The sequence below is a fragment of the Osmerus eperlanus genome, chromosome 7 (genome assembly GCF_963692335.1).
Source record: "Osmerus eperlanus chromosome 7, fOsmEpe2.1, whole genome shotgun sequence".
In the NCBI taxonomy this organism is placed as follows: Eukaryota; Metazoa; Chordata; class Actinopteri; order Osmeriformes; family Osmeridae; genus Osmerus; species Osmerus eperlanus.
Window position 1 is genome coordinate 18,206,707 of NC_085024.1, and position 24,837 is coordinate 18,231,543.

General features: G+C 41.1%; 3 protein-coding genes across 4 annotated transcripts; 2 read left to right on the forward strand and 1 right to left on the reverse strand.

The window, feature by feature from the left end:
- The first annotated feature begins 3,952 nt into the window (after positions 1–3,952).
- Positions 3,953–8,564, forward strand: ctsk (cathepsin K). 2 transcript variants are annotated; one of them, XM_062465485.1, is made up of 8 exons: positions 3,953–4,125; positions 4,616–4,781; positions 5,359–5,481; positions 5,578–5,730; positions 6,755–6,973; positions 7,089–7,254; positions 7,499–7,607; positions 7,855–8,564. In XM_062465485.1, exons 2-8 carry the CDS (start codon positions 4,656–4,658, stop codon positions 7,952–7,954), a joined length of 996 nt encoding a protein of 331 aa, XP_062321469.1. In that variant the 5' UTR covers positions 3,953–4,125; positions 4,616–4,655; the 3' UTR covers positions 7,955–8,564. The 2 variants fall into 2 exon arrangements, with proteins under 2 accessions (XP_062321469.1, XP_062321468.1); XM_062465484.1 differs by having other exon boundaries at positions 4,641–4,781.
- A 338-nt stretch (positions 8,565–8,902) lies between these two features.
- Positions 8,903–13,530, forward strand: ctss2.1 (cathepsin S, ortholog2, tandem duplicate 1). The gene is made up of 8 exons (XM_062465486.1): positions 8,903–9,036; positions 9,689–9,820; positions 10,051–10,173; positions 10,934–11,086; positions 11,618–11,842; positions 12,004–12,169; positions 12,285–12,387; positions 12,646–13,530. The coding sequence occupies exons 2-8, from the start codon at positions 9,689–9,691 to the stop codon at positions 12,743–12,745; spliced, it is 1,002 nt and encodes a 333-aa protein (XP_062321470.1). The 5' UTR covers positions 8,903–9,036; the 3' UTR covers positions 12,746–13,530.
- A 1,560-nt stretch (positions 13,531–15,090) lies between these two features.
- Positions 15,091–24,557, reverse strand: onecutl (one cut domain, family member, like). Its single transcript, XM_062466343.1, has 3 exons — positions 24,265–24,557; positions 22,490–23,845; positions 15,091–17,576 (listed from the first exon to the last, which is right to left on the reverse strand). Exons 2-3 carry the CDS (start codon positions 23,532–23,534, stop codon positions 17,266–17,268), a joined length of 1,356 nt encoding a protein of 451 aa, XP_062322327.1. The 5' UTR covers positions 23,535–23,845; positions 24,265–24,557; the 3' UTR covers positions 15,091–17,265.
- Between the last annotated feature and the right edge of the window lie 280 nt (positions 24,558–24,837).

The following is a 24,837-nucleotide window of genomic DNA, read 5'->3' on the forward strand; positions in this document are numbered from 1 at the left end:
CTGTAATGAAACGCATACATGCATGTGTGCAAGAATAGTTCATTCATAGTTTTTCTACTGAGTAGGCCTAGTCTATGCACACACACATACACACATTGCATTACAAAATGGTATCTGCATTACAAAATGGTATCTTGTACATTTGTATTTTTTGTAATATTTGTATTTTTGTATTTTTATATTGTAATTTACGGCAACTTATATTTTATTTTATTGTATATTTAATTCTATTCTAATCCCACTTAGTACTGCTAGTTTATGTACCTTTAGTATAGATAGTCCACATATTTAAATTTTAGGTATATGTTTATTGTATGCACCTTCCTGCCAAAGCAAATTCCTTGTCTGTGCAAACTTTCATGGCGAATAAATCCCATTCTGATTCTGATTCTGATACACACAAACCTACTGCAACCATCTCTAGCTAATGTATGGGGGGTGGGCACTGGTAGATTGATGGAGAAATGAGGGGGTCATTTTAAAATTAAAACCGTAAAAAAAAACTGTTAAATATCTGATGAATGCACATGTTTTAACGTGTCACTTGTTGAGCCAAGTAAGCCTATATGTCAAATAAAACACAAAGAAAAGCCTTTTTTTTTTTTTACAAATTTGTATTTACGAACACAGAAAACAGTTTGCCAGTCAAGTAAAAATGTTTCAACAACACAGACAACGACAGCTGATTGACAGCGATGGTGCTGAACAGGCCAAGTGCGCTCAATCAGATGATGAGAAGTACGATGTGAGAGGAGCACACGATGCTACCACACTTATCCCTACTATCTCGTTCTTTTCTTTTTAATGCGCCCGATTTACATTTTCTCTCCATTTTCGTAACTATTCTGTTAAGTGCTATATCTATGGAGCTGCCACTGTCTAACTATACTCCCTGGATAAATATTGTCTAATTTCTGGAAAAAACGAAAAAGCTATTTGAGAAAGAAGCAGACAGAAGGGTTGCATTATGCATTTGAAGGTTAAACTGTCAAAATGTAAGTAAGTGATGCAAGATCAGTGGTGTTTGAGGGGCCCCTTATTGGCACGGCCCCCTGGGGCCAGGGGCGTAGCCACGTGGTGGCCAGGGGGGCCACGGCCACCATTGGTCAGAGAATGGCCACCCTGCCGGCCCCCCCAACCTCACTTTTTTTTTTTTTAAACCCTCCTGAACAGAAACGGTATAAAGCTGAAAAAATTCATTAATATTTTTTTTATAAAGTCGTCTTATATTGTAATTTGTCACTTACGCTACAAGCCCCATATTCGCAACATGTTGGGCCACGCCCCCATCAACAGCACAAGACGCAAACCAAAGTACCTGCATTCTGACAGCGCTTCAATGGAGACTAGCAGCTAACCACTGGATACCGTTAGAAAACTGCTGCTCTGAGTAATGCAGTGTGTGAGTTTTAAAATAGTAGTTTTTGACAATCAAGTGCCACCCCAAATAAAAGACTGGCCAGAGCTGGCCCCCCCAGAAATAATGTCCAGGCTACGCCCCTGCCTGGGGCGGCCGCACCCAAGCACCCACGCTATCTCCGCTACTGCCGCAGTCTCATTAAATAGAGTGGCTGGCTGTATTAAACAGCCTGGAGTAAGACTCAGGAGCTTAAACTGGTATGCTCCAGAGGCTCCAGTGGTCAGATGCTCCAAGTGTCCTGCTGGCAGACAGATCATAAGTGGCTACTGATCGTACCAAGCAAGGTGAGCCTTCCTTCTTGTCTCATTTTACGTCAATCAAACAAGCTAGAGGAAAGCACATCATTTCAGACAAGAATTGTATGCGCTGTTTCTCATATTCGAATTTCCTTAAAATCATTACATATTGCAGCTTTAAAAGACTAAAAAGGCTGTAAACATGCAAACAAATTGGTTATATTACTGTGCTAATACAGTCCATTCAACATAACAATGTAAACTAGAGAGGGTACAATTTCTGGGGAAATTGTAGGATGTGCTTGCTTGCGTCGGTTGCACAGGTGTCCGTTTTTTAATGACATTTTTACAACTGATATTTCTGTATATTTTATATAAAAATGCATAGGGGAGACCGGGGTTGGTTGGCACACTTTTCAATGTCTGACATATTTCTTTGGCATCGTTTATGTTAGAATATTCTAACCAGCAGCAAATGAAACGTTATGGTCTAAGCTATAATTAAATATGTTTAAAAGTACACAAATATTTTATAAAATGTGGTGGTTTGTGATTAAAGTCATGTTGTGCATTTGTGCCAACCAGCCCCATCACGGGGTTGGTTGGCACACAATATGGGGTTGGTTGGCACAATGTTAAAATGCTATTGTTACACAAAATGAAGCAAGCAATAGAAACAATTTGAACATTTAATAAAATAGTTTAACCAATTAATCTTTCAATAACATGTTTTATGCAATTCATTAGAAGAAATGTATGCATTAACACTGATTTGATTGATTGATTTAAGTAAGGGGAGTGCCGAACATGTTCTGTCGCCGTTTGACTTCCTAAACAGCTGTGTAGATGTTTTTGTAGTGTGTCTCGCGTAGGCTACAGAAAACCACAGGTAATGATAATTTCACCAACAAATCGTTTACTTGTAATGTAATGTCATAATAAATCCTACAAAGAAAATGTATTTGTGAGGAATGTTTATTTTAACGATTGAAAACAGATGCATCATAGACCACTGTTTCCGAAAGTAGATGTGGGCCTACTTCCTTAATAATATCAGCTAATATTGTACATTACATTTCACAATTGTTTTTCACATCACAAAGTAAAATGAGTAAATAGTTATCACCCTGGCCTCTTTGCTTGTGGCGTTTCTGCAGCTGCCTTGTAAAGCTATAGTTAGCCTAGCTATCACCCAACTTAACAGATGCGAAACGAATGTTCTGCTACAGGTAGTCACGCGCATAGATACGTATATATAAAGATATATATCTATGGTCACGCGTGCTTTCGTGACGTTAGTGACGTAGGGACGTTAGTAACTTAAGTTAGGGGCGCGAAAATAAACAATAATAATAATATATATGTGAGAGAACAATGTTTGTGCTCGCCGAAGGCGTATATCTACAGGATAACTAGGATAAGACAAAAGATCCCGCAAACCAGCCCAACTGCAGCTTATGACAGCATATAGGCCCTCATTCATGGAGATACACATATGATTAATATGCACACAGCATACTGCTGCAGTATACAGTATGTCACAAGACATACTCATTTAGAGAGATGGATTTAGCATGCAATTGTGTCATGTCTGAACAGACTTAAACATCATGACAAAGTGTTCACACACGACCCTGACACATTACCACTGGACCTCAGGGGGTTGACTAACACATGGAAGTTTATCAGAGTTGTCATACAAACATAGGAGAACCTCACCCATTCCTGAATTGTCTCCTTTCTCTCCCCCATGGTTAGACACTGTAAGCCGTTTAAATAATACTAATAAAACTGTGAATTAATCAGTTATTTTTTACAATATTGGTGGACCATCAGATTTTACAAGACGCACTCAAATTCAAACTAAACTGACTATATGACAGTAACTGATTCCTCGAGGCATAGTCTGTAATTATCATCTTCCCATATAGGCTACTGTATATCCGTGATTAAGGCTCTCAAGTATCGCATTTCAACCCTTTCTCACGCTCTCACGCAACACCTTGTATTTCTCACGCTGAGAATTAACATGAACTTGTCCCGCTATATACAATGAATGGACTAGGTGCAGGCATATGCCTGCCCCCCCCCCCCTTCCCCGTTTTTTGGTATCAAAAGTTGACAGGTATGGTAATAAAAGTTGTAACTTTTGATAGAACTTAAGAGCCCTGGTGATTATACTTAGCGTAGACATAGTAGCTATATGAAAAGGCCTGTAAAAGAATGAGGAAATGTAGTTCCTGAAAAAAAATTGGCTTTGAAGGCTTCCCGTGAAATGTGACACCTGACATCATTTGATCGCCTTTTTTGGGCTGAGTGAATCCAGATGTAGCCGAATCCCCCTTAAACTTGGAGCTACCGTCGTACTTCCTCAAATTCCAAGCTATATAAAAAACTCACATAGTGACCTACTTCAGTGCTTAGAAAGAAGTCCTCAGAAGACTGCCCAACTCCTCTCCAAATACAAAGGTAATGCTACATCTCTCCTTTTTCAGTGAAAATATTTGTAGGTCCATTGCAAACATAATCTCTTGAGAACAGCTTTATTTTTCGCTCAGCTTTTTGTTAGAGTAGAATTTGCCGATTAATTGTTGTGAAGCTGATATGCGATATAGTCTTCTTAGTATTTTCTAGAAAAAAACGATTGTTAAAAAACATTTTGTCAACTTTTAGTCATGGTTAGGCTAATAGACAAGCTATTCTTTAAGAGTCATACGCATTATGAATTTGCAGTCGGCGTAAACTGTAGGCCTATGTAGTTTGTATTTGCGTAGCCAAAATTTTGTTTCGATTTCAACAATACAAGGGATTTCCCATATGCTGGAAATGTTATGAAAACTTTACAACGGACTTTTTTTCAGTTGGAAATTCAATTAGTAGAAATTCAATCTCGATCTTTTGATTCGAACCTGTTTGATTCGAAACAGCACAGGCATTGACATTTTACAACAGCTCACAGTTGTGTGTCTAAAACAAAACTGCAGGCCTATTTTCTAAGAATGCTGCTGTGTGGTTGCGTGCTGCTGCTCTTGGGTTCGACCCTGGCCCATCCAATGGATGAGGTATCCCTGGATACTGAATGGGAGAACTGGAAGACCACCCATAACAAGGAGTACAATGGCCTGGTCAGTATCTGCCTCTCCACCCATCTCACTATCTAGTTCTGTCTGTTTGTCTGCCTGCCCATCTATCCTAACTATCGACCCTCCAGCACAAACTTATTACAAACTGTTTTGAATGTGGAAAGTCTGCTTCAGCACAGAATGTAGGCATTGAAGTGCTATCGCCCAGATTGAGATAGGTATTAAAGTCCACCAGAAATGAACTGTACTTGACTGTGAGAAGGACTTAATGAAGCATTTGTGGTATTATCTACTGCCTTCTCACTTTGAGGGCATTAGGTCACAGGATGAAGCCAGGTACAGCTGGGTGAAGGCAGGAAGGATGTGTGTGTTTTCTGTGTTGTTTAATCTAAGCTCAGCACATTCTTCAGTGCTCTTCAGAACACAGGAAAGCACTCTCTTATGGCTAAGCCCCGCATGTAATCATTATTCCTAACTCCTCAATCAAATCTTCAATCCTAACCTCTCCGCCATTTCGTTAAGCTTGAGCCATGTCTGCTCATTCCCTCTATCACTATGCCAGGCATATACTACTCATATAAGACCAACCGATAAGTTCTGTTTATGTGTCACATGGTAGGATGAGGAAGGGATCCGGAGAGCCATCTGGGAGAAGAATATGCGCATGATTGAGGCCCACAACCAGGAAGCTGCCCTTGGCATGCATTCCTATGAACTGGGAATGAATAACTTAGGAGACATGGTGAGTTGACACTTCCTGTTGCAGTGTAAATGTATCATTCACATTTCACGATAAAAAGCTTGTTTGATAATATCCTTATCCTTTCTTTCGCTCCAGACATCTGAAGAGGTGGCTGAGAAGATGATGGGTCTCCAGGTACCTTTGAATCGGGACCGAGGCAACACTTTTGTTCCTGACAACACTGTGGAAAGGCTCCCCAAGTCCATTGACTACCGCAGGAAAGGCATGGTGACCCCTGTCAAAAACCAGGTCAGAGTTCTCAGAGTTCCTCTCCAGGATTTCTCGGAGGAAGCATAGGTGCATAAACATTCCTCTGGTGTTGTGTTTAGAAAACCACCCCTGTTCCAGTAAAGATATTCAATTATTGCATTTATAATAAACTCACAATCTGCCCTTTTGCAACAAGATTTACTGCAAATTGTTATGGCAACCAGAGGATGTTGCTAATTATGAAAAGTAATGACTCATTCGGAACTAACTGGACAGTGAGGCGTTGTTTACATAAACAGGAGTAATTAGTCCTGTGGTACACTAAGAACACATGTTAAATATGAGTTAATTTGTTCTTACTGGCAAGAAATGCCAATTAGTCAAATATTTATAGCAAATAATGAACATAAGGTCACATTAGATTAGTCGGTTGACAAAGAGTCTGGAAGGGACTGTGTTGAATAGAACATGAATCCACTCTGGTGGAGAGCCTTTGCAGGAACATGGGCTAGGGACGAATGAGAGAAAACATGCTCATTCCCTAAAGGGTCAGCAGACCATTAGAAATGGTCAAAGGGTGCCCTCTAGTGGCCAGATGTAAGAACACACCTCTTGACTGATCAGAATCAGAATCAGAATGGGTTTTAATCGCCATGAAAGTTTGCACAGACAAGGAATTTACTTTGGCAGGAAGGTGTATACACTCATCATATAGGAATCTTAACTTAAATAAGTGGTCTACCTATACTAAAGGTACAAAGTCCTTGGAGTCAGGTGGCTGAGCGGTTAGGGAAGCGGGATAGTAATCTGAAGGTTGCCAGTTCAGTTCCCGGCTGTGCCAAATGACGTTGTGTCCTTGGGCAAGGCACTTCACCCTACTTGCCTCGGGGGGAATGTCCCTGTACTAACTGTAAGTCGCTCTGGATAAGAGCGTCTGCTAAATGAATAAATGTAAAGTCTCACTAATCCTAAATATGTACATTTTAGAATAAGAATATGAAATATAAAATGGCCATAATATACAATATAAAAATACAATCACTGGACTCTTTCTGTCCTCCAGGGTTCGTGTGGATCCTGCTGGGCCTTCAGCTCTGTGGGGGCCCTGGAGGGTCAGCTGATGAAGACCACAGGGAAACTGGTGGACCTCAGCCCCCAGAACCTGGTGGACTGTGTCACTGAAAACGACGGCTGCGGGGGAGGCTACATGACCAACGCGTTCAACTACGTCAGGGATAACCAAGGCATCGACTCAGAGGCTGCCTACCCATACATTGGCCAGGTACAGAAGGGGCAGGGTTGTCAGTTATGGGAAGTGACAACTGTGGTGTGCTCTGCTCTATGTCTCGTGATTCAAGTGCGTCAGAATGTTGACTTTCGTATATTTTATTTCTTAGGACGAGACATGTGCTTACAACATGTCAGGCATGACTGCCTCATGCCGCGGGTACAAGGATATCCCAGAGGGAAATGAGAGAGCACTGACTGTAGCTGTGGCTAAAGTAGGCCCCGTGTCTGTGGGCATTGATGCCACCCTCTCCACTTTCCAGTTCTACCAGAAAGGTTATTTACGCATACACAATTTGGGTTGTTTGTTCAGCCTTGAAGTGCTAAAAGAAGAAGATGGGCATTACATTGTACTAATAAAGAAGTGAAACATTATGTGGAGTCAAGAAAAAAGGATTTGAACATTGCCGTGTCATTGTCCTATTCATTTAGTTGATGCTAGCTTAATTTGGATCACATTTATCACGTATCAGTGGTTTTACATCCCTTTTCTTCTTTTTCGCTGTCATACTGTACTTAGGTGTGTACTATGACCGCAACTGTAACAAGGAGGACATCAATCATGCCGTGCTTGCGGTCGGCTATGGGGTCACCCCAAAGGGCAAGAAATACTGGATTGTCAAGAACAGGTGAGAAGAGTAGGATAGCATCAGATGGCCACAACTGTTTTTTACAGAACTTTTACAAGCTCAAAGACCATACCAACTGAGGTTGACCTGAATATGTTTAGTCATGTAGTTATGTGAAAGAATGTGTACAAAATTAAAAGAATCAACGAAGAATGAACTTTTATTCATAACTTATTTTTGAAACAGCATTAACAGTTTATTATTTTTCTTTCTTGTTTCCTTTGTCTTGATCTTTCTCTTTTAACAGCTGGAGTGAGAGCTGGGGCAACAAAGGGTACATCCTCATGGCACGAAACCGTGGCAATCTCTGTGGCATCGCCAACCTTGCCAGTTACCCTATCATGTGATCCACTGTGTTGCTCAGGGCATGAAGTGCATGAAGAGTTAAACAAAAGTCCTGGAACAACACATTCATCACACTCTAAATTTGGTGTAGCTTTATGAACCATTGTAAACCGTTTATAAAGCCTATTAAGGTTCTTGACAAATCATTGAGGGTGAAATCATGTGAAACTTGATAAAAGTTGATATATTGTGTCTTATAAAAGGTTAAGGGTTTCAATACGTCTTGGTCAGAAGTGCCTAACTTGGATTGTAGTATAATTGTCTAAGGTTATGTGACAGTTCTTATGCAAGCACTTTAAAAACACTATCTCATTAATGATTTTGAATTCAGACAGACTTGTTCAATGGTGGTACAACTATGATTGTGATAAGGTATGTGTAGCCTAGCAAACACAGCTCTTTACATAGGTTGTGTTCAGTATATCAGATACCATTGCTGTGCAATGGGAATTTTGTCTCAAATTCATGTTAGTGTAGCGGGATTGTGTGGGTAATTGTTAGCATCTTGATGGTGTTGATATTTGTATTTTTTTTCTGAATTTTTCACCAAATTTGAATTATTGAATATAAATGTTATCTAAAAAATTACAATAAAATTTTCATTTTAAAGGGTGAATTTTATTGTATTTGTGCAATGTAAAACGCAAACACATTAATCCATTCATTCACAAGAAGCATAAGGGGCAGCAGAAGAGTCTGTCTAGATTCTGTTGAGTGGTCTAGAATAGTATTCCCCTCTTATAATTATGAGTCTGTTCTTTAATGTCTTCTGTTTGAAGACATGTAGATAATACATTTAATTAAATATTTTATGTACTCAACTTACCCTAACCCTTTCATATACTCAACAAAGTGAAGCAAAACAGTTATCAGAAATTCTCTGCACCCTTACTCTACTCAATAAGTAATATGACAAATATCCTTTTTTGTGAAGTCAGCGTTCAGTTAGCTTATTTAAATAAACTGATGTCATTATGAGGAAGATATACACCATGTGACATTCACGGTTAAGTTTCCAGCAGGAAAAGGAGTTCAAAAGCAGACCTACAATCTCTCAAGACAAGCACTTCAACTGATAGAAAAGGTGAGCCAAAACTGGTTTATGGGATATAAATGTATGTTTGTATTATTACTGGCGACTTTTAATGTACTAATTCATTAAAAGCACTGTAGCCTAATAGGGAAGTGGTTTTACTTTCGCTTTTTAAAGCTACAATGCAATGTTTCATTCACTTGAGTTGGTCTGAATAAAGACTCGAGTCTTTATTCAGCAACACACATATCATAGGCTACTCATATTTAGATGATCATCTAAATAAGAGTAGCCTATGATATGTCTAAATATGAGTAGCCTATGATATGTGTGTTGTCGGACCAACATACTTCTAAAACATTTCTTTGAGTCATTTGCCTGCCCTCTATTTAAATTGATAATAAGACGCTAGATCGCACCGATATTGGAGGGATAGGCTTCGTGTAAATGTTTTCAGGTCTACCTTAAAACAGGTAAGTGGTTGAAGGGTAAACTACGCCTATAGCCTACTTACAGTAATCTATATAGTTTGCTCCAGCGAGGTTGCTACAATACCTATAGCACTAAACCACTTCCTCTCTGTGGACATTGTTTAAATGTCAAGTCATAATTTCCAGTCCAAAGGTAGGTTTAGGAACCACAATGCATTGCAGATTGTTGGTTTTATAATCAAATGATACTCAAATGAACTTCTTTGCCTCAGATGTATACAGACACAATGTTGGGGAGCCTTCTGCTAGTTGCGATGTGTGGTGTGGCAGCGGCCTTGGATGCCAAACTGGATTTACACTGGCAGATGTGGAAAAAGCAACATGGAAAGAACTACAAGACTGAGGTTGGTAGGACTTTTGACGATGTATATGGTTAAGTTTGGTTTGTTTGGTCTCAAAACGTGTTTAGTAGGCCTAGTTCATGCTCTTGTTCAAAACCACAATGACATCCACACAGCCAACAACTTTTGGACACAGACAGATCCATCCATGTGTCCTTGAGGTATTGTCAAATAACATGTTAATATCATGTGTATATATGTTTTTAACACTTGTGTGTGACCTATGTGGACAGGTTGAAGAGTTAGGCAGAAGGGAGGTCTGGGAGAGAAATCTTCAGCTGATCAGCCTACACAACCTGGAGGCATCTATGGGAATGCACACCTATGACCTCGGCATGAACCATATGGGAGACATGGTGAGCCAATGCTGACCATGCCGAAGGCTGGGTTAAGACCCTGCTATCTGATTGGCTGTTGTCATTATAGTTGTGTCTTAGTGTACCCCTTGCTTATTCATAAAGTGTTGGCTGTGGGTGTAATACATTGGAATACCCACTCATTATTCATATTGAACTTGACTTGGTTAAGTTTATGGGAAATAATTATTTTTAATGACTTCACAAACTGTATATTGAATCGAAAACTTGAAAACCTGTTGTGTTACAATGCAATGTTACAATGCAATGTTAAAAGTCAGGTGAGTGTCTTGCAAAATGTATTCTTGCCCCATTGTCACATTGCTTGTTCTCATTTAATATTTTTTCCTCAGGCATTTTGCAAAACTGGTTTTAAGCTGAATGAAGAGACAATGGATCAAACTTTTTTTTAACCATACAGAGTGCTGACAGACTGCAACACTCTTCACTAACACCTACAATAACCATTTTATAGGGAAGAGAAATGTCTGAACCAGGGGAGGTTTTAGGCCATTTCAACTGGGAGGTGGCCCAGCTGGGGCAACTGTTAGAGGGGCCAGTTACATTAAACATTATTGTTGTCTTTCAGTTTTCTTCACTGCATTGCTGACATTACAGGAACCAGCAAAATACCATGTTTATAATTATTCAGACTCTACACTGCACGGCACTGCCCTCCCCCTGCATTCTCCACACACCCCATTGTAAATATACACTTTGTTTACCCTGATTATTTCTTTGTCCTGTCACGTGTCCTTAGACTGAAGAGGAAATTCTTCAGTCTTTTGCCTCTTTGAAAGTCCCTGCCGACCTCAAGAGGGAGCCCTCTGCATTTGTGGCCTCATCAGGCACCCCTGTGCCTGACACAGTGGACTGGAGACAGAAAGGCTATGTCACACAAGTCAAAAACCAGGTATGAATGCACTGTCAGGCTTATTTTCGCACATGGTTTAATGGTGGGACCTAAATTACTTTGTTCTTTCCAGGATTACACAATTGCCATGATTATACTAATACAGTCATTCTAATAAGCAGTCTGGGGATCATATCTGAAAAAGATGGCTCTTGTCAGATTTCAGTTCCTTTTTTTAAGGGACCTTTTCCATGTCATGCGTTTTTGACTTGGTTCCTTTTGATTGAGGAAGTAATGACTTGTGAATGCTGTTGAGCAAGTTTGGTACTGCATATTTCCCGTTTGCTCTGGTCAAGGGCAACAGGGCAAGTACTGACACGCATTCCTTCATTTCGGGGTTTAATTATATGTTGTTATTACAGACTTATATTAACCTGTACTTACTTGTGAAATGTACTTACATAATCCATACTTTTTTAACACACTGCAAATAAGTTTTATGTTTAAGTGTACATTAAGCCCCCCATTATGAACGATGTTTTCATTTGAGATTTTTTTTAAATACATTTTTAAAAATCCTCTGTACTGAAGGGTTCGTGTGGATCCTGCTGGGCCTTCAGCTCTGTGGGGGCCCTGGAGGGTCAGCTAATGAGGACCACAGGGAAACTGGTGGACCTCAGCCCCCAGAACCTGGTGGACTGCTCCTCCAAATATGGCAACAAGGGCTGCAATGGAGGCTTCATGAGCAAGGCTTTCCAGTACGTCATTGACAACAAAGGCATTGACTCAGACACGTCTTACCCATACCAAGGAGTTGTGAGTGTTGATGATTCTATTCACACTAGAGATGGAAGTGACTTACCAAAAACTAAGTGCAACAAGAAAAAGCTCATTACTCTGTGTCTGATTCTTGTTGGCGGTTTCATGTCATTGTGGTTTGGTAACTAACAATGTTGAGTTTTTGCCACATCTTTTAGCAAGGAACTTGCCACTACAACCCCTCCTACCGCTCTGCCAACTGCACCAGATACAGTTTCTTGCCAGAGGGAGATGAAACAACCTTAAAGCAGGCTGTGGCTATGATTGGACCAATCTCTGTCGCCATTGATGCTACTCGACCCAGTTTTATCCTCTGGCGCAGTGGTATGGTTGACTTCCTGTACTGTCATAGAGTTCTTACAGTATTCCCATTGGACGTAATTTGAATGTGATTCAACATGAGACCTAGCTGTAACTGTCAACTCTTGTTTCTGTTCAGGAGTTTACAATGACCTAACCTGCACACAGAAGATTAACCATGCTGTCCTTGTTGTGGGGTATGGCACACTAGATGGACAGGACTACTGGCTTGTGAAGAACAGGTATGGACATTTTACCTAGTTCATTTAATTAATTAATGTATCTGATTAATCAGGGATAAACAGTGGGTATTTTTCAATAAAATATTAGACAGAAAATAAATGGAATCCATCTGATTCCTATCTGTTTACAAAGCATAAAAGGGAAGTGAAAGAAAAAGATTTTCAAAGTCTGAATTAACTTTTTAAAGTTGTATGCTGAGGTTTATGGTCAATCACTGTTGTTAGGAACTTACAAATGTCTCCATCTGCCTATTGTAGCTGGGGAACAAGATTTGGAGAAAATGGGTACATCCGGATGTCTCGTAACAGAAACAACCAGTGTGGCATTGCTCTGTACGGCTGCTACCCCATCATGTAACTCCTGACATCAGCAATGCATCAAGTTGCATTACTGGGAAACCTGAACTGGAAGTGTCGATTTAAGTTATCTTTTGGTAATTTTTCATGTATCCAGTAGCCTTTCTTATCTAGTCCTGTTTTCACTATCTGCACTTCTTTGGACAGGTCAAGTCATTCATGTATGTTGGATGACCAGTAATACTAAGGATGTACACAACTACTTAAGCGGTGCAAACAATCAAACTTTTGTACTTGATTTTGATATTTTAGTTACATGCATTTCCTGATAAAAATCATGCAATTTTTGTTTGTATGAGTGTACAGATTGCTGTACTCTACTTTAAAATACTCCAGATATGTTACAGTAAACAAGAACTTTTTAAATCAACCCCCATTATATTACTGCAAGGTGCCAATTATTTTCCTATATTTACATGTTGCCTACAATCTGTCAAAGAAGTTTGAGAAAGTGAAATAAAAATTTGGGGCGGAAACAAGTTATTTTACACAAATCAGGATTTGTTGATGGTGCTGTTTCACCCCATCAACACAGATTATATAACAAAAAGACTAAGTCTGCTCAGGGAGCAGCCTGATCAGTTCTGTATAAACCAAATAATATAATATAGAAGCTGGCCATAAGCCAACAATACTTTTTTTGTTTCTTGTTTTTCTGGTCAAGGAGATAGGGTTGAAAAGGGTTAGTTCTGCTCCCTGAACCACAGTCCATCACACACCACATCCATACTCCATACTCTGTGTTTCCATTCATTTTAAATAAAGCCAGCAGACCCCTTTACACCATTGGGTTACAAATGAGTCATTTTTATTTTTTAGTGCAACATCACAACAAACAATTTCACATGAGGTATTCAAAGGGATTCTCTTTAGTTATTGATACAAAATGTCCCACCATGATTGACGTTTAAAGTGTTGTGTTTTTTTTAAGCCTTTGGTTGGTTAGCCACATTCATTAGTAAGTCTAACACATGAACAAGAATGGCACTATAGTTTGGTGGGCGAAGTTGAGGAAACTCAGACTAAGTCAACTATAATATTCCCCTCAACTTGTCCTCATTAAAGCTTTTGTATTGATTCATTTATTCCTACTTACAACAGTGGGATCAAACAGTATTTCAACTACACTAAACATCTTGGAGAAGGGGAGAATGGTTTACAAATGTGGAAAAATAGCTTTTGTCTCCTCTGACCTTTTTTGTATCCGAATGAGCATTTCAGTTTAGTACTTTGGGATTTTGTGAACTGTTACAGTAAACCACATGATTTTAGATGGAAAACATGGAATAGGCAACATTGATTACAGCAAGATCCTCCTTGCTTGGATTGTCACCTCCTTTTTTTGGTCTTGAAAATGATTTTATTATATACAGAACATGTATAAATATGACATTCTAGCATACTGGACTGAGCTTTGGCTGGACAGGGTTTGGTTTGTACCCTATAACAGATTGATTCCAGCACACTTGGTTTGGAAAAGGCATGACGAGACAGATGGGCAGATAGATAAATAGAGCGACAGACAGACACCCTGACAGGATGGGATCTTTGGTTAAGGAACAGCTTGGCCACACAACAGCTCACACAGTTGAGGTAGATGGGTAAGTCTTCATGTACACGGGGGGTATGAGTTGGGGGAGGGGGGGGGTGAAAGGAGCATTAGGGTTACTATGTCAAAAAGACTCTGAACAAATCACCTTGTGTCAGTTAAGTTCCACTTCAAAATGCGAACCCGGAGTTACATAAATACTGGGCTGCACTAGTAATGGTAATTAAATGGATATCAATACAAGATGGATTTCTTATTAGTTTTTGTTTTAAACATCTTTGTATCGTGTTTTAATTCAAATAATTTAACAAGTATTAACTCCCATAAAGTAAGCCACACAAAATTACACGTAGATCTAGTTCTAGGGTGATGTTTCCTTACAAACCACTAAGGGGCACCACAGTCTAGTTTGTGGCTGAAATCTGCAACAGTAAAGTCTACTCTCTCCTTGTAGAAAAGGCAGATCTCCTTGAGTTGACACACAGCAGAAGATTACAGACAAAGCCTTCGGCCTGTCCCCATTTTTTTGCCAGACTCATTTAGACATACAAGAAAACAAATGAAAGGTGTCTCCTTCTCTTAAAACAACAGTGACAAGGTGGAAAACCTGGTTAGGTATTTTCTTTCTGCACCAAACCTCCCGCCTCCACTCCTTTGCTCAAAGCATGCTTACAATTGTTGCTCATTAAACTTTAATTCAACCCCCCCCCCACCCTATTCCCTGAACATCGCCTCACGTTCTAGATGATTCAGCCACCCCTCTGATCTCCCCGCCCCCTTTGAATGCCCCCTAAAGCCCACAGGTCTGGCCGAGAGCAGACCTCTAGACCCAATACCTAGAGAGGAGACGGATGGTGTAAAAAAAGCCCCCCTTTGATGTCTGTGAAAAAGTCGATGGCCTCTTTCATGACCGCCTGTCTTTCAAGTGCATGCTGTGAAGAGAGACCCAGCAACATGCCCCTCCAAAGGTTACAAGACAGGCTGGGTGAAAATTGCCGAGTTAGCCCCGCCGCATCAGTGAGAACCTTAGAGAACTCTGGCAGGTTGTGGAACTGAGAACTGGCAGAAGGGATGAGTATGGAGGATAGCGACAGCACACAGAGTGGGACATAAACGCTTGTGTCTGCACTGCAGCCAGGGGAATCACTACTTCCATGCAATCCCCCGGCAGCTGCACAATACACGTTTGCATGTGGTCTCAGAAGATTCGCACTTTAGAGCCTTCAGACTAAGTGCAACACTGCACACTTTGCTGAACAGTGTTTAAACACAACTTTACAAGCAACCTGTGAGACCTATGGGATGTCACATTATTATTATTATTATTATTACCACAACATTCAAACAAGCTTGGCCTTAGCAAAAGAGTTTATCGCAGAGACATTTGACAAGATTAAAGGAATCCCCATAATTCTACAAAAACAAAGGCCAGGCCTTCAAGATAGAGAGAGATACGTAACATCACTGAGACTACAGGGGAGGGAAGTAGTTAGGCCGTACATTCAGGGAGGACAATCTTAATCTTTGGTATTACGATGGGATCCTGTTTCTAAAAGTGCCCATCAGAAAAAAATCTTCAGTTTCACACAGACATACAAAGCATTGTTAAATAAATACTTACAGTATATAGATAGCATAAATAAATAACTAAATAAATAGAGAGGAAAAAAACAATAAATACTTAAATGCAGTAATAAATACATTGATCAGTTCAGCAATTGCATTTTAAACATATCGCTCCAACTAAACTGACTATATGGAGACATGTTAAAACCATCTCTTTGTGGAAAATAATTACCTTGTACATAGCAGGACTGGAACAACAACCCGCACTTCCAAAATGTTTCTATAAATAGAGTGATGTGCTTGAAATCTGTACAAAAGGGCTGAAAGAATCACATTCCTCCATTTTCTAGACTTCTGTAAAAAAAGATTTGCAATGGAGCAAAGGTGTGTTTAGTTGAGTGTTTTGAAACATGAGTGGAAAACATACTACAACATTATTCTTCTACATTGTATCATGAGTACCTCTCCTTTATGTTCATTGTATTCAAAAGATTGACATGTTGAGTCAAAATGGCTACGACGCTTTTGATTGGAAGGTCAGTCAATGTCTTAAAGCTAGAAGGTTGCACCAATAAGTCTCTGATATGGCATCCTTCGCATCCTGCCCTTGTTGACAGACGTGGAAATTCCAGTAAAATACACTTTGGTTTCCTGCCTTGAAAACTCTGATTAATTCAAGTTGAAACCATCAATGAGACACATGAGATATTCTAGGTGATCCTGTTGTCTTGGAAATGATTGAAAACTGAAAATCGTGTAGAGTAAATTACATTCCTGATACTCCACACCTAGAACTTGGATCATCTCCTTGGGACTAGAAATCCTGTGAACCTTGTTAGGTGGAGTTCTCAGCACTCTGTTCTTCAGAAATTATTAGCCTGATGGAGCTATGCAATTGATACACCTGTGTTATTCTCTGTCACCTACGTCTTTTGATTCTTCAGAGAAAAACAGGGCATGAACATGGAGGAAAGTAAACAATGCCTAAATATGAGGGACAAAAAGGCTTCCAGATTCACGGGTGCATCCTGATGATTTACACCCCAGGGGCACATCAGGGTAAGAATCTGCCTCCTTTTCAATATCTTCATCAAAATAATGTGATGAAATGGTGTCTATTTTGAAGTCAGGGGTGTTTACCATGGCCAACTTCAAACTAAAAGGAACTTTGCACCCTTGACTATACAAATTAGCATCTCCTCTTACACAATCATTTCTATCACCTCTTTCATTCCCAGTGGTGATCACTTTGGTTTGAAATGCTTTGTCGTCTTCGAAACATACACTAGCTAACGCTATCACTCCCTCTGAAAATGAGGAGTACATTATTACGCCTGATCTCTGCCTAGACCAGTCTATGCGCCCCTATTCTCCCGACGGCTCCATGCCACACCGCCCATATCCCATCAGGCTGTGCTGCAGGACACGGCAGAGGAGGACATGCTGGAGCCTGAGGAGCCGGTGGAGGAGGGGCGGCCCTCGTCCGCCCACTTGTTGATGTTGCGGCGCCGGGCGTTCATGAAGAAGTTGCTGACGGTGGAGAGCTCCAGGCCAAGCTGCTGGGAGATGGTAACCTGCAGGTCTTTGGCGGGCCGGTGGTTCTCCCTGAAGATGGCCATGAGTGTACGCCGCTGCAGGTCAGTGAACACCAGTCTGGTGCGCTTCGGCCCCTGGTTGCGCTCCAGTTTACTCTGCTCCTGTTCCTTCCGTTTGCAAGCTATAGGCAAACAAATAGTGGATGGGTTAGGGGAGTGAATGTGTGTGGGGACTGTTAACTAAAACAGGCCAGCAGGCTAACTAGGATAAATGGATTAATGGAGAGAAAAAAAAAGGATCTGTTGAAAGAAAACAGTCTAACTAGGCAACTCTGATTAGTTAAAAGTGATGAATCAGCAACATGTTCCCCTGCACAGTAGAGGAATCAAGACATTCAGCCTGTCACACCTGATTAAATGCAAGTAGGTTAAGCTGTACTTGGATTAATTAAACAACTAGACAAAGCTAATTTATCAAACCTTTCAGCCCAAAAGAAAAAGACAGAAATGAAATAAGAAAGCATCAACCAGATAAAACAATGAAATATATTTTTTTAAGTGGATGTTTGTCAATGTCCTCAATTCCTTTGAATTCTTTATGGTCATACACATCTCAACTATTGACAAGGTTGCGAGCAACTATGTGGCTGAATCCACTGGAACATCACAGCATGTCCAGCTACACTGTAACTTAGGCCTTGTCAAACCCATTTCTAACAACAAACGTGTGTATCCTCCTTTTTTATGGAGTCCATTTGGTGTCGAGTTATTGAGCTATCTACTGAGCTGATAGCACCTCTATTTACCCAGGTCTATTTTGCAGTATGTGTGTGCCAATTTCCAGCTAGCATATAGACTGATGTGTTCTGCTCTACTCAGCTAAAGGTCTGGAGAGGGAAAAATCATAGTAGTGTCACACTGATGAACACAAATATTGTAGCCTTCTACAGCATCATTATGAAATAATGATGCTGTAGTAAGTGTACTAAGACATATTTGGGCGACTCTTGTAATTACCTAAATGTACACTTTTAAGACATCTCAATCAGCAGTGTGCAGTTGTTGTTTTTTTGCTGATGGTGAGAAATGTTTTTCTAAGAGTAAGCAGACATTTAATTGATTGGCTCATGTCTGCTTATAGCAAAACATAGAATACGGAACAATACTTATGCTTAATGTGTAAGCCAAAGTCGATCCTAAACACATAATGTAAAAGCATAACTGTCATGTCTAAAACCATACTGCTGCATACTGTACCAGTGCCATCATAAAATAACATTAGATCTTGTTATGAAACTACAGAGTCCCTATAATGTGAATAGGATATCAAATTAATCCGTATGCACAACAATTATTATACCCTTGCTGTAATTCACAGTGTGCATTTGCTCCAAATCATTATCCAAAGGAAACACTTGACTCCCTGAAGCACTCTTCTCTCATCAACTTGAGATTTGAAGGCCTGTTCTTCTAGGCATCTACAGGTAATTAGCATTTCTGAGAGTTATCGAACCACGTCACATTAAAATACTTTAGGGCAGAAATGTCAGAAACATGTCAATATTACAAAAAACTCAAATGTAAAAGAAAATCCAATGGCTACATTTTTCACGGACGTTACATATTCCAGAAGATGGCAGCTATGGAGCATACACTCCAGCTTCAAAAAGTAATGAAAGAAAGGAAATGATAGTGGTGGATAGCTTGCTTGTACCCTGGATTTATGGGTTGTGCGAGGAGTCAGGGTGTCCTACTCCTCTCTTTTCCTCTCCCCCTCCATCCCGTCCTCTCCTTTCTCCCTTAACGGCGATCATAACGCCAACCATTAAGTAAATGCTTCCTTATGCTGTAATCATGTGTAAAAGGCTTGCAATTACCATGCTATAAATCCCTGGCAGTGGGGCTACTCCTCGAGACATAAATATTCCCCCATAGGCTTCGTATGATCGTGGGAACAGCCCCTAATCATGATGTATGCCCCTGTCTCGTGTTGCTGAAACGTGATCGAAAGCCCTTTCCCTACCCCCCGGCGCCTGAACCTCCACCCCCCTCCTAGTCGACCCCCTCCTGTCTCCCCCCCTCCAGCTCCAGCCCCAGCCCACCCCCTGCTGATTTCTTGGGCCAGGGGCTGATAGAAATTATTGATTAAATCTGTGCAGCTCAGACTCCTCGACCCACAGAGGCTGGTTAACCCCTTTATCACCAGAACGGGTAGCTGGAACAGCCAGATAAAAACCACATTGTTTGTTTTGGACCAAGGTTGCGAAAGAGCAATTTTCCTGTTTACAATTTTTAAAATGCAGATGTGTTCCGGAACGTAACATTTGAGCTACAAAAATCTAATGCAACTGTACATGGTGGTGGCTAAGGCTTTATGGCATTCATCACTGGGGGATGGTGCAGTCACTGAAGCCAAGGCATAAACCACATTGACCTTTACTATTCATTTAGACCTTTAGTCAAGGGCTTCAGGTATCCTCTTTAAAGTTATATTCCCTAACTCCTCTCAACTTAAAGTGGTAAGGCCCCACTGTGTGGTCTTTCTCTTGCACAGTCTCCGACTACTGTCAGATCGCCTGATTAACAGGCAGCGGTTGGCTTGGAGATTCATCTTGTACAGAGTGCAGTACCGTACACACGAACCAGAATGATGCTGCAGATAAGCATTAGACATAACCTGCTCCATATAAGCGCCTCATCATGCCTCTGGTAATAGAAATGACGATGGAATTCCATAATCGGGCCCACCATTTATCTTAAAAGTTTCGCGTAACAATCGCAGAGCCAAAACATCAAAAATACCAATCCTGACTTGCACTGAAGGACCTTGCTGAAGGACCTTGTATGTATTTAAGGGAGTGCTGCATTAGGTGGATCATCTTAAAACTTGAGGCGTGAAGCAAAGAACACTTGAGTTATCTTCAGACTATGGAGCACACAGCACTGTGCATTCTAATTCCTGTCTCGATTTGCCGATGCGGTCGAGGTGTGTGTGGGCAAGGCGTGCTGTGCTTTCCCATGGAAATCAATAGAGGCTTGTAATTAAACAAAAGGGGGTTGGCCAGGGGAAAAAAACAACCCCCTCGGAAAGTAGGTTATGTAGAAAAGTGCAGAGCTGTCCAAATTGTGGCTTTGCCAGGAACTAAATATGCAAGTTAGACTGAGTGTGTGTGGGGGGGGAGGTGGTGGTGGGGAGGTTAGCGCACTTTCAATACATTCTCCATTTTCGCTCCTTTAATTTTTAGCAGTGTGACAAATATATATTTGTGTCTACTCATACATAAACCAACAGCATTCCAAAAATGTCAAACTGTTAGATAATCCAAACATTAAACTTTTAGCCTATAAAAATAAAGACAAAGGCCATCCAAAAATTTTGCTATAATAAAAACCGTAGAATGCTACTGAAACTAGCATCCCATATATACTTTAAATTGAATGCATTAACGCCTCACCCTAAATCAAGATTAGACATTTACATTTAGTCATTTAGCAGACGCTCTTATCCAGAGCGACTTACAGTAAGTACAGGGACATTCCCCCGAGGCAAGTAGTGTGAAGTGCCTTGCCCAAGGACACAACGTCAGTTGGCATGACCGGGAATCGAACCGGCAACCTTCAGATTACTAGTCCGACTCCCTCACCGCTCAGCCACCTGACTCCACCTGACAGCAAACGTGTGTATCCTCCTTTTTTATGGAGTCCATTTGGTGTCGAGTTATTAGACTCATTAAATAAACAGCATAAACAACATAAGCTGTTGAATAAAACAATCTCTCCGAACTCTAACAACACTAATCACTAGCAAACTAGACACAGTATAACATTTTGTCAAATGGAGGATGTACACATGTGCTCAGAGAGCCAAACAATCAAAGATCAATAATTGTGAGCGGATTGCAAGAGTGCACAATCATTACTTATAAACCCTATTGTGCTTTTGGGCTTAATCAGTTGGGTTGCTGACAGATAGTGAAAAACTGTGATTAGCTGTGCTTGCCTACACACACGCACAGCTCACAGACCCCTGCAGTGAACAGAACACTAGCCGACACAGGCACACACTCCCCTCTGCTCATCTCATATTACTGTGTTCATTTGGATCTCTTTCTAGGACAGACCTCTTCAGCTGCATGTATCAAATGGATTCTCAGTCCCTATGGAATGACAACACTGTAACATAGCACTGTACACTGTGCTATCTTGTCTTCAATGCGTATCCCCCATGAATATCAAATATCAACCAACAGATTAGCCATTGCCTTTTAAGAAGGTCTCTTTTTCCCATCATAAAGCTGCCTCGAAGCTGCATTGACTATTTTCTCCAGATAAACAATATATGTGGGTCTCGAGCTTAATGTGTGAGTATAAACGATAACACGAGGGATCTTTCAACATCAAAATAATTGTAATTTTACAGTGACTGCTACAATGAAGATCTTAAATTAGGAATGATTTACCTATTGCCTGCCAAAGGCTCAGACCTAATTTGTGTCAACTATCTTGCCAACTTTAAACTTCAGTCAAGCATCAAGTAGATATTGCAGAAATCCTTGCAGAAATGTAACATCTACTTACAATGTCCTCTCTGCCCATCGTATGTGATTGTTTCAATTATTAAATCCCTTACTGCTGTCTGTGTAATTCCATGATATTTGCTTTATGGTTCACTTAATGGAAGGCCAAGTGTCCATGATTTTTTGAAGGCATAGTAATGGATCTGGCACTGCTAGGCCAACCCATAAATGGAAATTGTGTATAAAATTGAAAATCACACAAAGCAACCCCTGTGTGCAAAAACCATGTGTATAGAATGTGTGGAACAAATCCTTCTTTTACTGTAAGTTTTGGACATTATATACACATTCAATAAACAATGCTTATTTACTTGAATCTTAAAATGGTGACCCAGTATGAGTTTATCTTTTACCTCAGCATATGATATACTTAATGTCTCTGAGGCTCTACCCTGAGAAAGATATTGTTTAAGAAATAGTGGATTTTATGGAGAAAAATGTGGTGTGAGAAATGAAGTGTGTGTTTTGATTTGGTTGTTTGTTTGTGTGTGCCTGCTGAAGAAAGAGATAGATCTTACCCTCCAGTCTCAGAGAGGCCATCCTTTGAAACTCTGGTTCCTGGAGCCAGCGGGACATCCTCTTGAAAGTCTCACGGCCAGACTTGAGCTTGCCCCAGGGCTTTGGGTTTCTCAAGAGGTCAGACAGAGTACCCTGTGACCTACAGAGCACCCTTTCTGCAAAGATGGCCTGAGGGATGCTGTACCTCTTCAGCTCAGTGATGATCCTCTGGGCCACATCCCTGGTGTTGATCTCCTCTCCAGCTGCACCTCCACCTCCCTGGGAGCTGGGCAGCATGCCCTCACAGGGCGAAGACAAGGAGGAGGACGAGGCGGAGGAGTAGGGGTGCTCCCCTGCCTTGGAAGACTGCTGACTGGGGTGGGGGTGCTGGTAGTGCTGGCTGTAGATGTGAGGGTGGTGGTTGGGTGCATGCTGCTGGGACTCCATCTTGTTTAGCTGATGGCCAAGTGAAGAGTCGTTTCCAAGCCCTGGCGGGGACATGTCCCGACCAAAGTCCGCCGTCCGGCAGAAGATGTTTCCACCATGGACCTCATAGCTGCTTGGAAGCATCTGGCCAGGGTTGCCATTGGGGCTGTTTCCCAAGCTGCCATAGCTGTGCATTGGAGTAGCCAAGCCAGAGCCTGTGGAAGGTGGGGAGAGGCTTTGTGCCATTGCCAGATCCTTGCCATAGGGGTTGTAGAAGTTGCCGCCAAGGCCTCTGTCCTCGCGCATAAGAGTAAAGCTCCCAATGACGTTGCTGACCGGAAGGCAGGGATGATGGTGGTGGTGATGGTGAAATTTGTCATCGAAGGGCTGCAGGGGAGTAAGGGTGGTGTACGTGCTGCCACAGCTAGACGGAGCGTCGCCTCCATAGCCCAGCGCAGACATGGAGTGGTCGAAGCCTGGAGGTCGGTGCTCGGGCTCCAGGGACATGGAAGGGCCCCCGAGGGAGGGCCTGGGGAACGCTGCTGAAAGGTCCCTTGAATGCAGTATAGCCCTGCCATCTTGGCTATGTGCAAGCTCAGAGTGGCTGTGGATGGACATCTCCCCTAGACTTCCATCCATTTTCAATTGAATAAGATTATCTTTTTTTGTTCTTATTTGTTCTTTTCACAGTTATTGTCTGGATGGTCTTTCCCCTTTCATGCACGACTATGGATTTATTGATTTCAGAAAAAATTGATTTCCTTGCTTATGGTGCGTCTTAATTATTTATCTGATAAACTTTAGTGTCAAAGCTCCTTCAAACTCCAAGACATTGAGTGAGTAGAAGATTAAGTAACATCAACAATCACATTATCTTTGTGCAACAACACACTTGCTTCCCCCTCTTTGGTGCCCAATTGAGGTCCTCGATATAATCGTTGTTTTTGTGCCTACAGGAGACAACATAACAGGTTTATGCATTTGTATTGGTCTATACTCGCCATTGAAAGAATAACCAGATTGCAAAGTTGTAATATTTCATTACAAATCATAATTATCATATTGATCACTCTATTCCAAAAGAGAGGGGCAATTGCTCCAAGAGCACAAACAAAACATCCATCGTGATGAATGCTATAGTCATAAATTGTGAGAGTGTATCTACGGTTACATGTTTGTCTCATGCAAAGTTCAGAATAAAGGACTTGCGCGCATGCGATGCTTAAGACAAACACACGTCAGGCTTGCATGCCTCTCAACGTAAAACAGGCAACGAAAGATGCTCTTCGAAATATGCGAACATTACGTTTCAACAGTTACAATCATAACATTTAACGATAAAGTGGTGTTTTAATTGTAGCATTCTCACCTTTTTAAACCCTTATCTGAGCGCATTCGAGGTTGTTGTCGGTCCACATCTCTCCGATTGTGTCGCTTGTCTCCGGTCAGCCAACCTCTCCGCGCAGTATCATACGATTGGTAATGTATAAAGAGACGCTTATTCAAGGAAAAGCCAAACAATTGGCGATGAGCTAAACGTCCTTTCTTGTCCTTTAGTCTTATTTCTACAGTGAAACGTATAGCTTTAGCCGTGCTCTTCTTTACCTAGCAGCTATCCTTTTCTTTCATTATCTCGTGAGATTTTCCTCCACCTCTTCCCTCAGCCTGCCACTTCATCGATTTCACCACGAACTCTTTCTCTTCTCTTCCTCCCCCCTCTCCCACTCGCTCCTTTCAGTACGTCACAGGCTTAAAATCTGACAGATGTGCAATGAAATTCCAACTCCAATTAACCCTTTCGCTTCGGCGAACGTCTCTAGGGAGGGGGTTGGGTTTGACCAACGAGGTGAAGACAACCCCTTTCTCACAACCCCAAAGTTAAGCCTTTTTATCTAATAGCATGCAGAGCTTATGAATTATGTGAGCATGCGAGTCCTGGCCA

What these genes read in the sequence shown, in the direction of transcription:
- ctss2.1 (XM_062465486.1), top strand. Translation starts at nt 9,689, where the DNA reads ATGTATACAGACACAATGTTGGGGAGCCTTCTGCTAGTTGCGATGTGT. An exon ending in GAAAGAACTACAAGACTGAG is followed by an intron (nt 9,821 to 10,050) that starts GTTGGTAGGACT and finishes CTATGTGGACAG; the next exon opens with GTTGAAGAGTTAGGCAGAAG. An exon ending in TACTGGCTTGTGAAGAACAG is followed by an intron (nt 12,388 to 12,645) that starts GTATGGACATTT and finishes TGCCTATTGTAG; the next exon opens with CTGGGGAACAAGATTTGGAG.
- onecutl (XM_062466343.1), bottom strand. Translation starts at nt 23,534, where the DNA reads ATGGATGGAAGTCTAGGGGAGATGTCCATCCACAGCCACTCTGAGCTT. An exon ending in GGCCTCTCTGAGACTGGAGG is followed by an intron (nt 17,577 to 22,489) that starts GTAAGATCTATC and finishes GTTTGCCTATAG; the next exon opens with CTTGCAAACGGAAGGAACAG.
- ctsk (XM_062465485.1), top strand. Translation starts at nt 4,656, where the DNA reads ATGCTGCTGTGTGGTTGCGTGCTGCTGCTCTTGGGTTCGACCCTGGCC. An exon ending in TGAATAACTTAGGAGACATG is followed by an intron (nt 5,482 to 5,577) that starts GTGAGTTGACAC and finishes CTTTCGCTCCAG; the next exon opens with ACATCTGAAGAGGTGGCTGA. An exon ending in CCTACCCATACATTGGCCAG is followed by an intron (nt 6,974 to 7,088) that starts GTACAGAAGGGG and finishes TTTATTTCTTAG; the next exon opens with GACGAGACATGTGCTTACAA.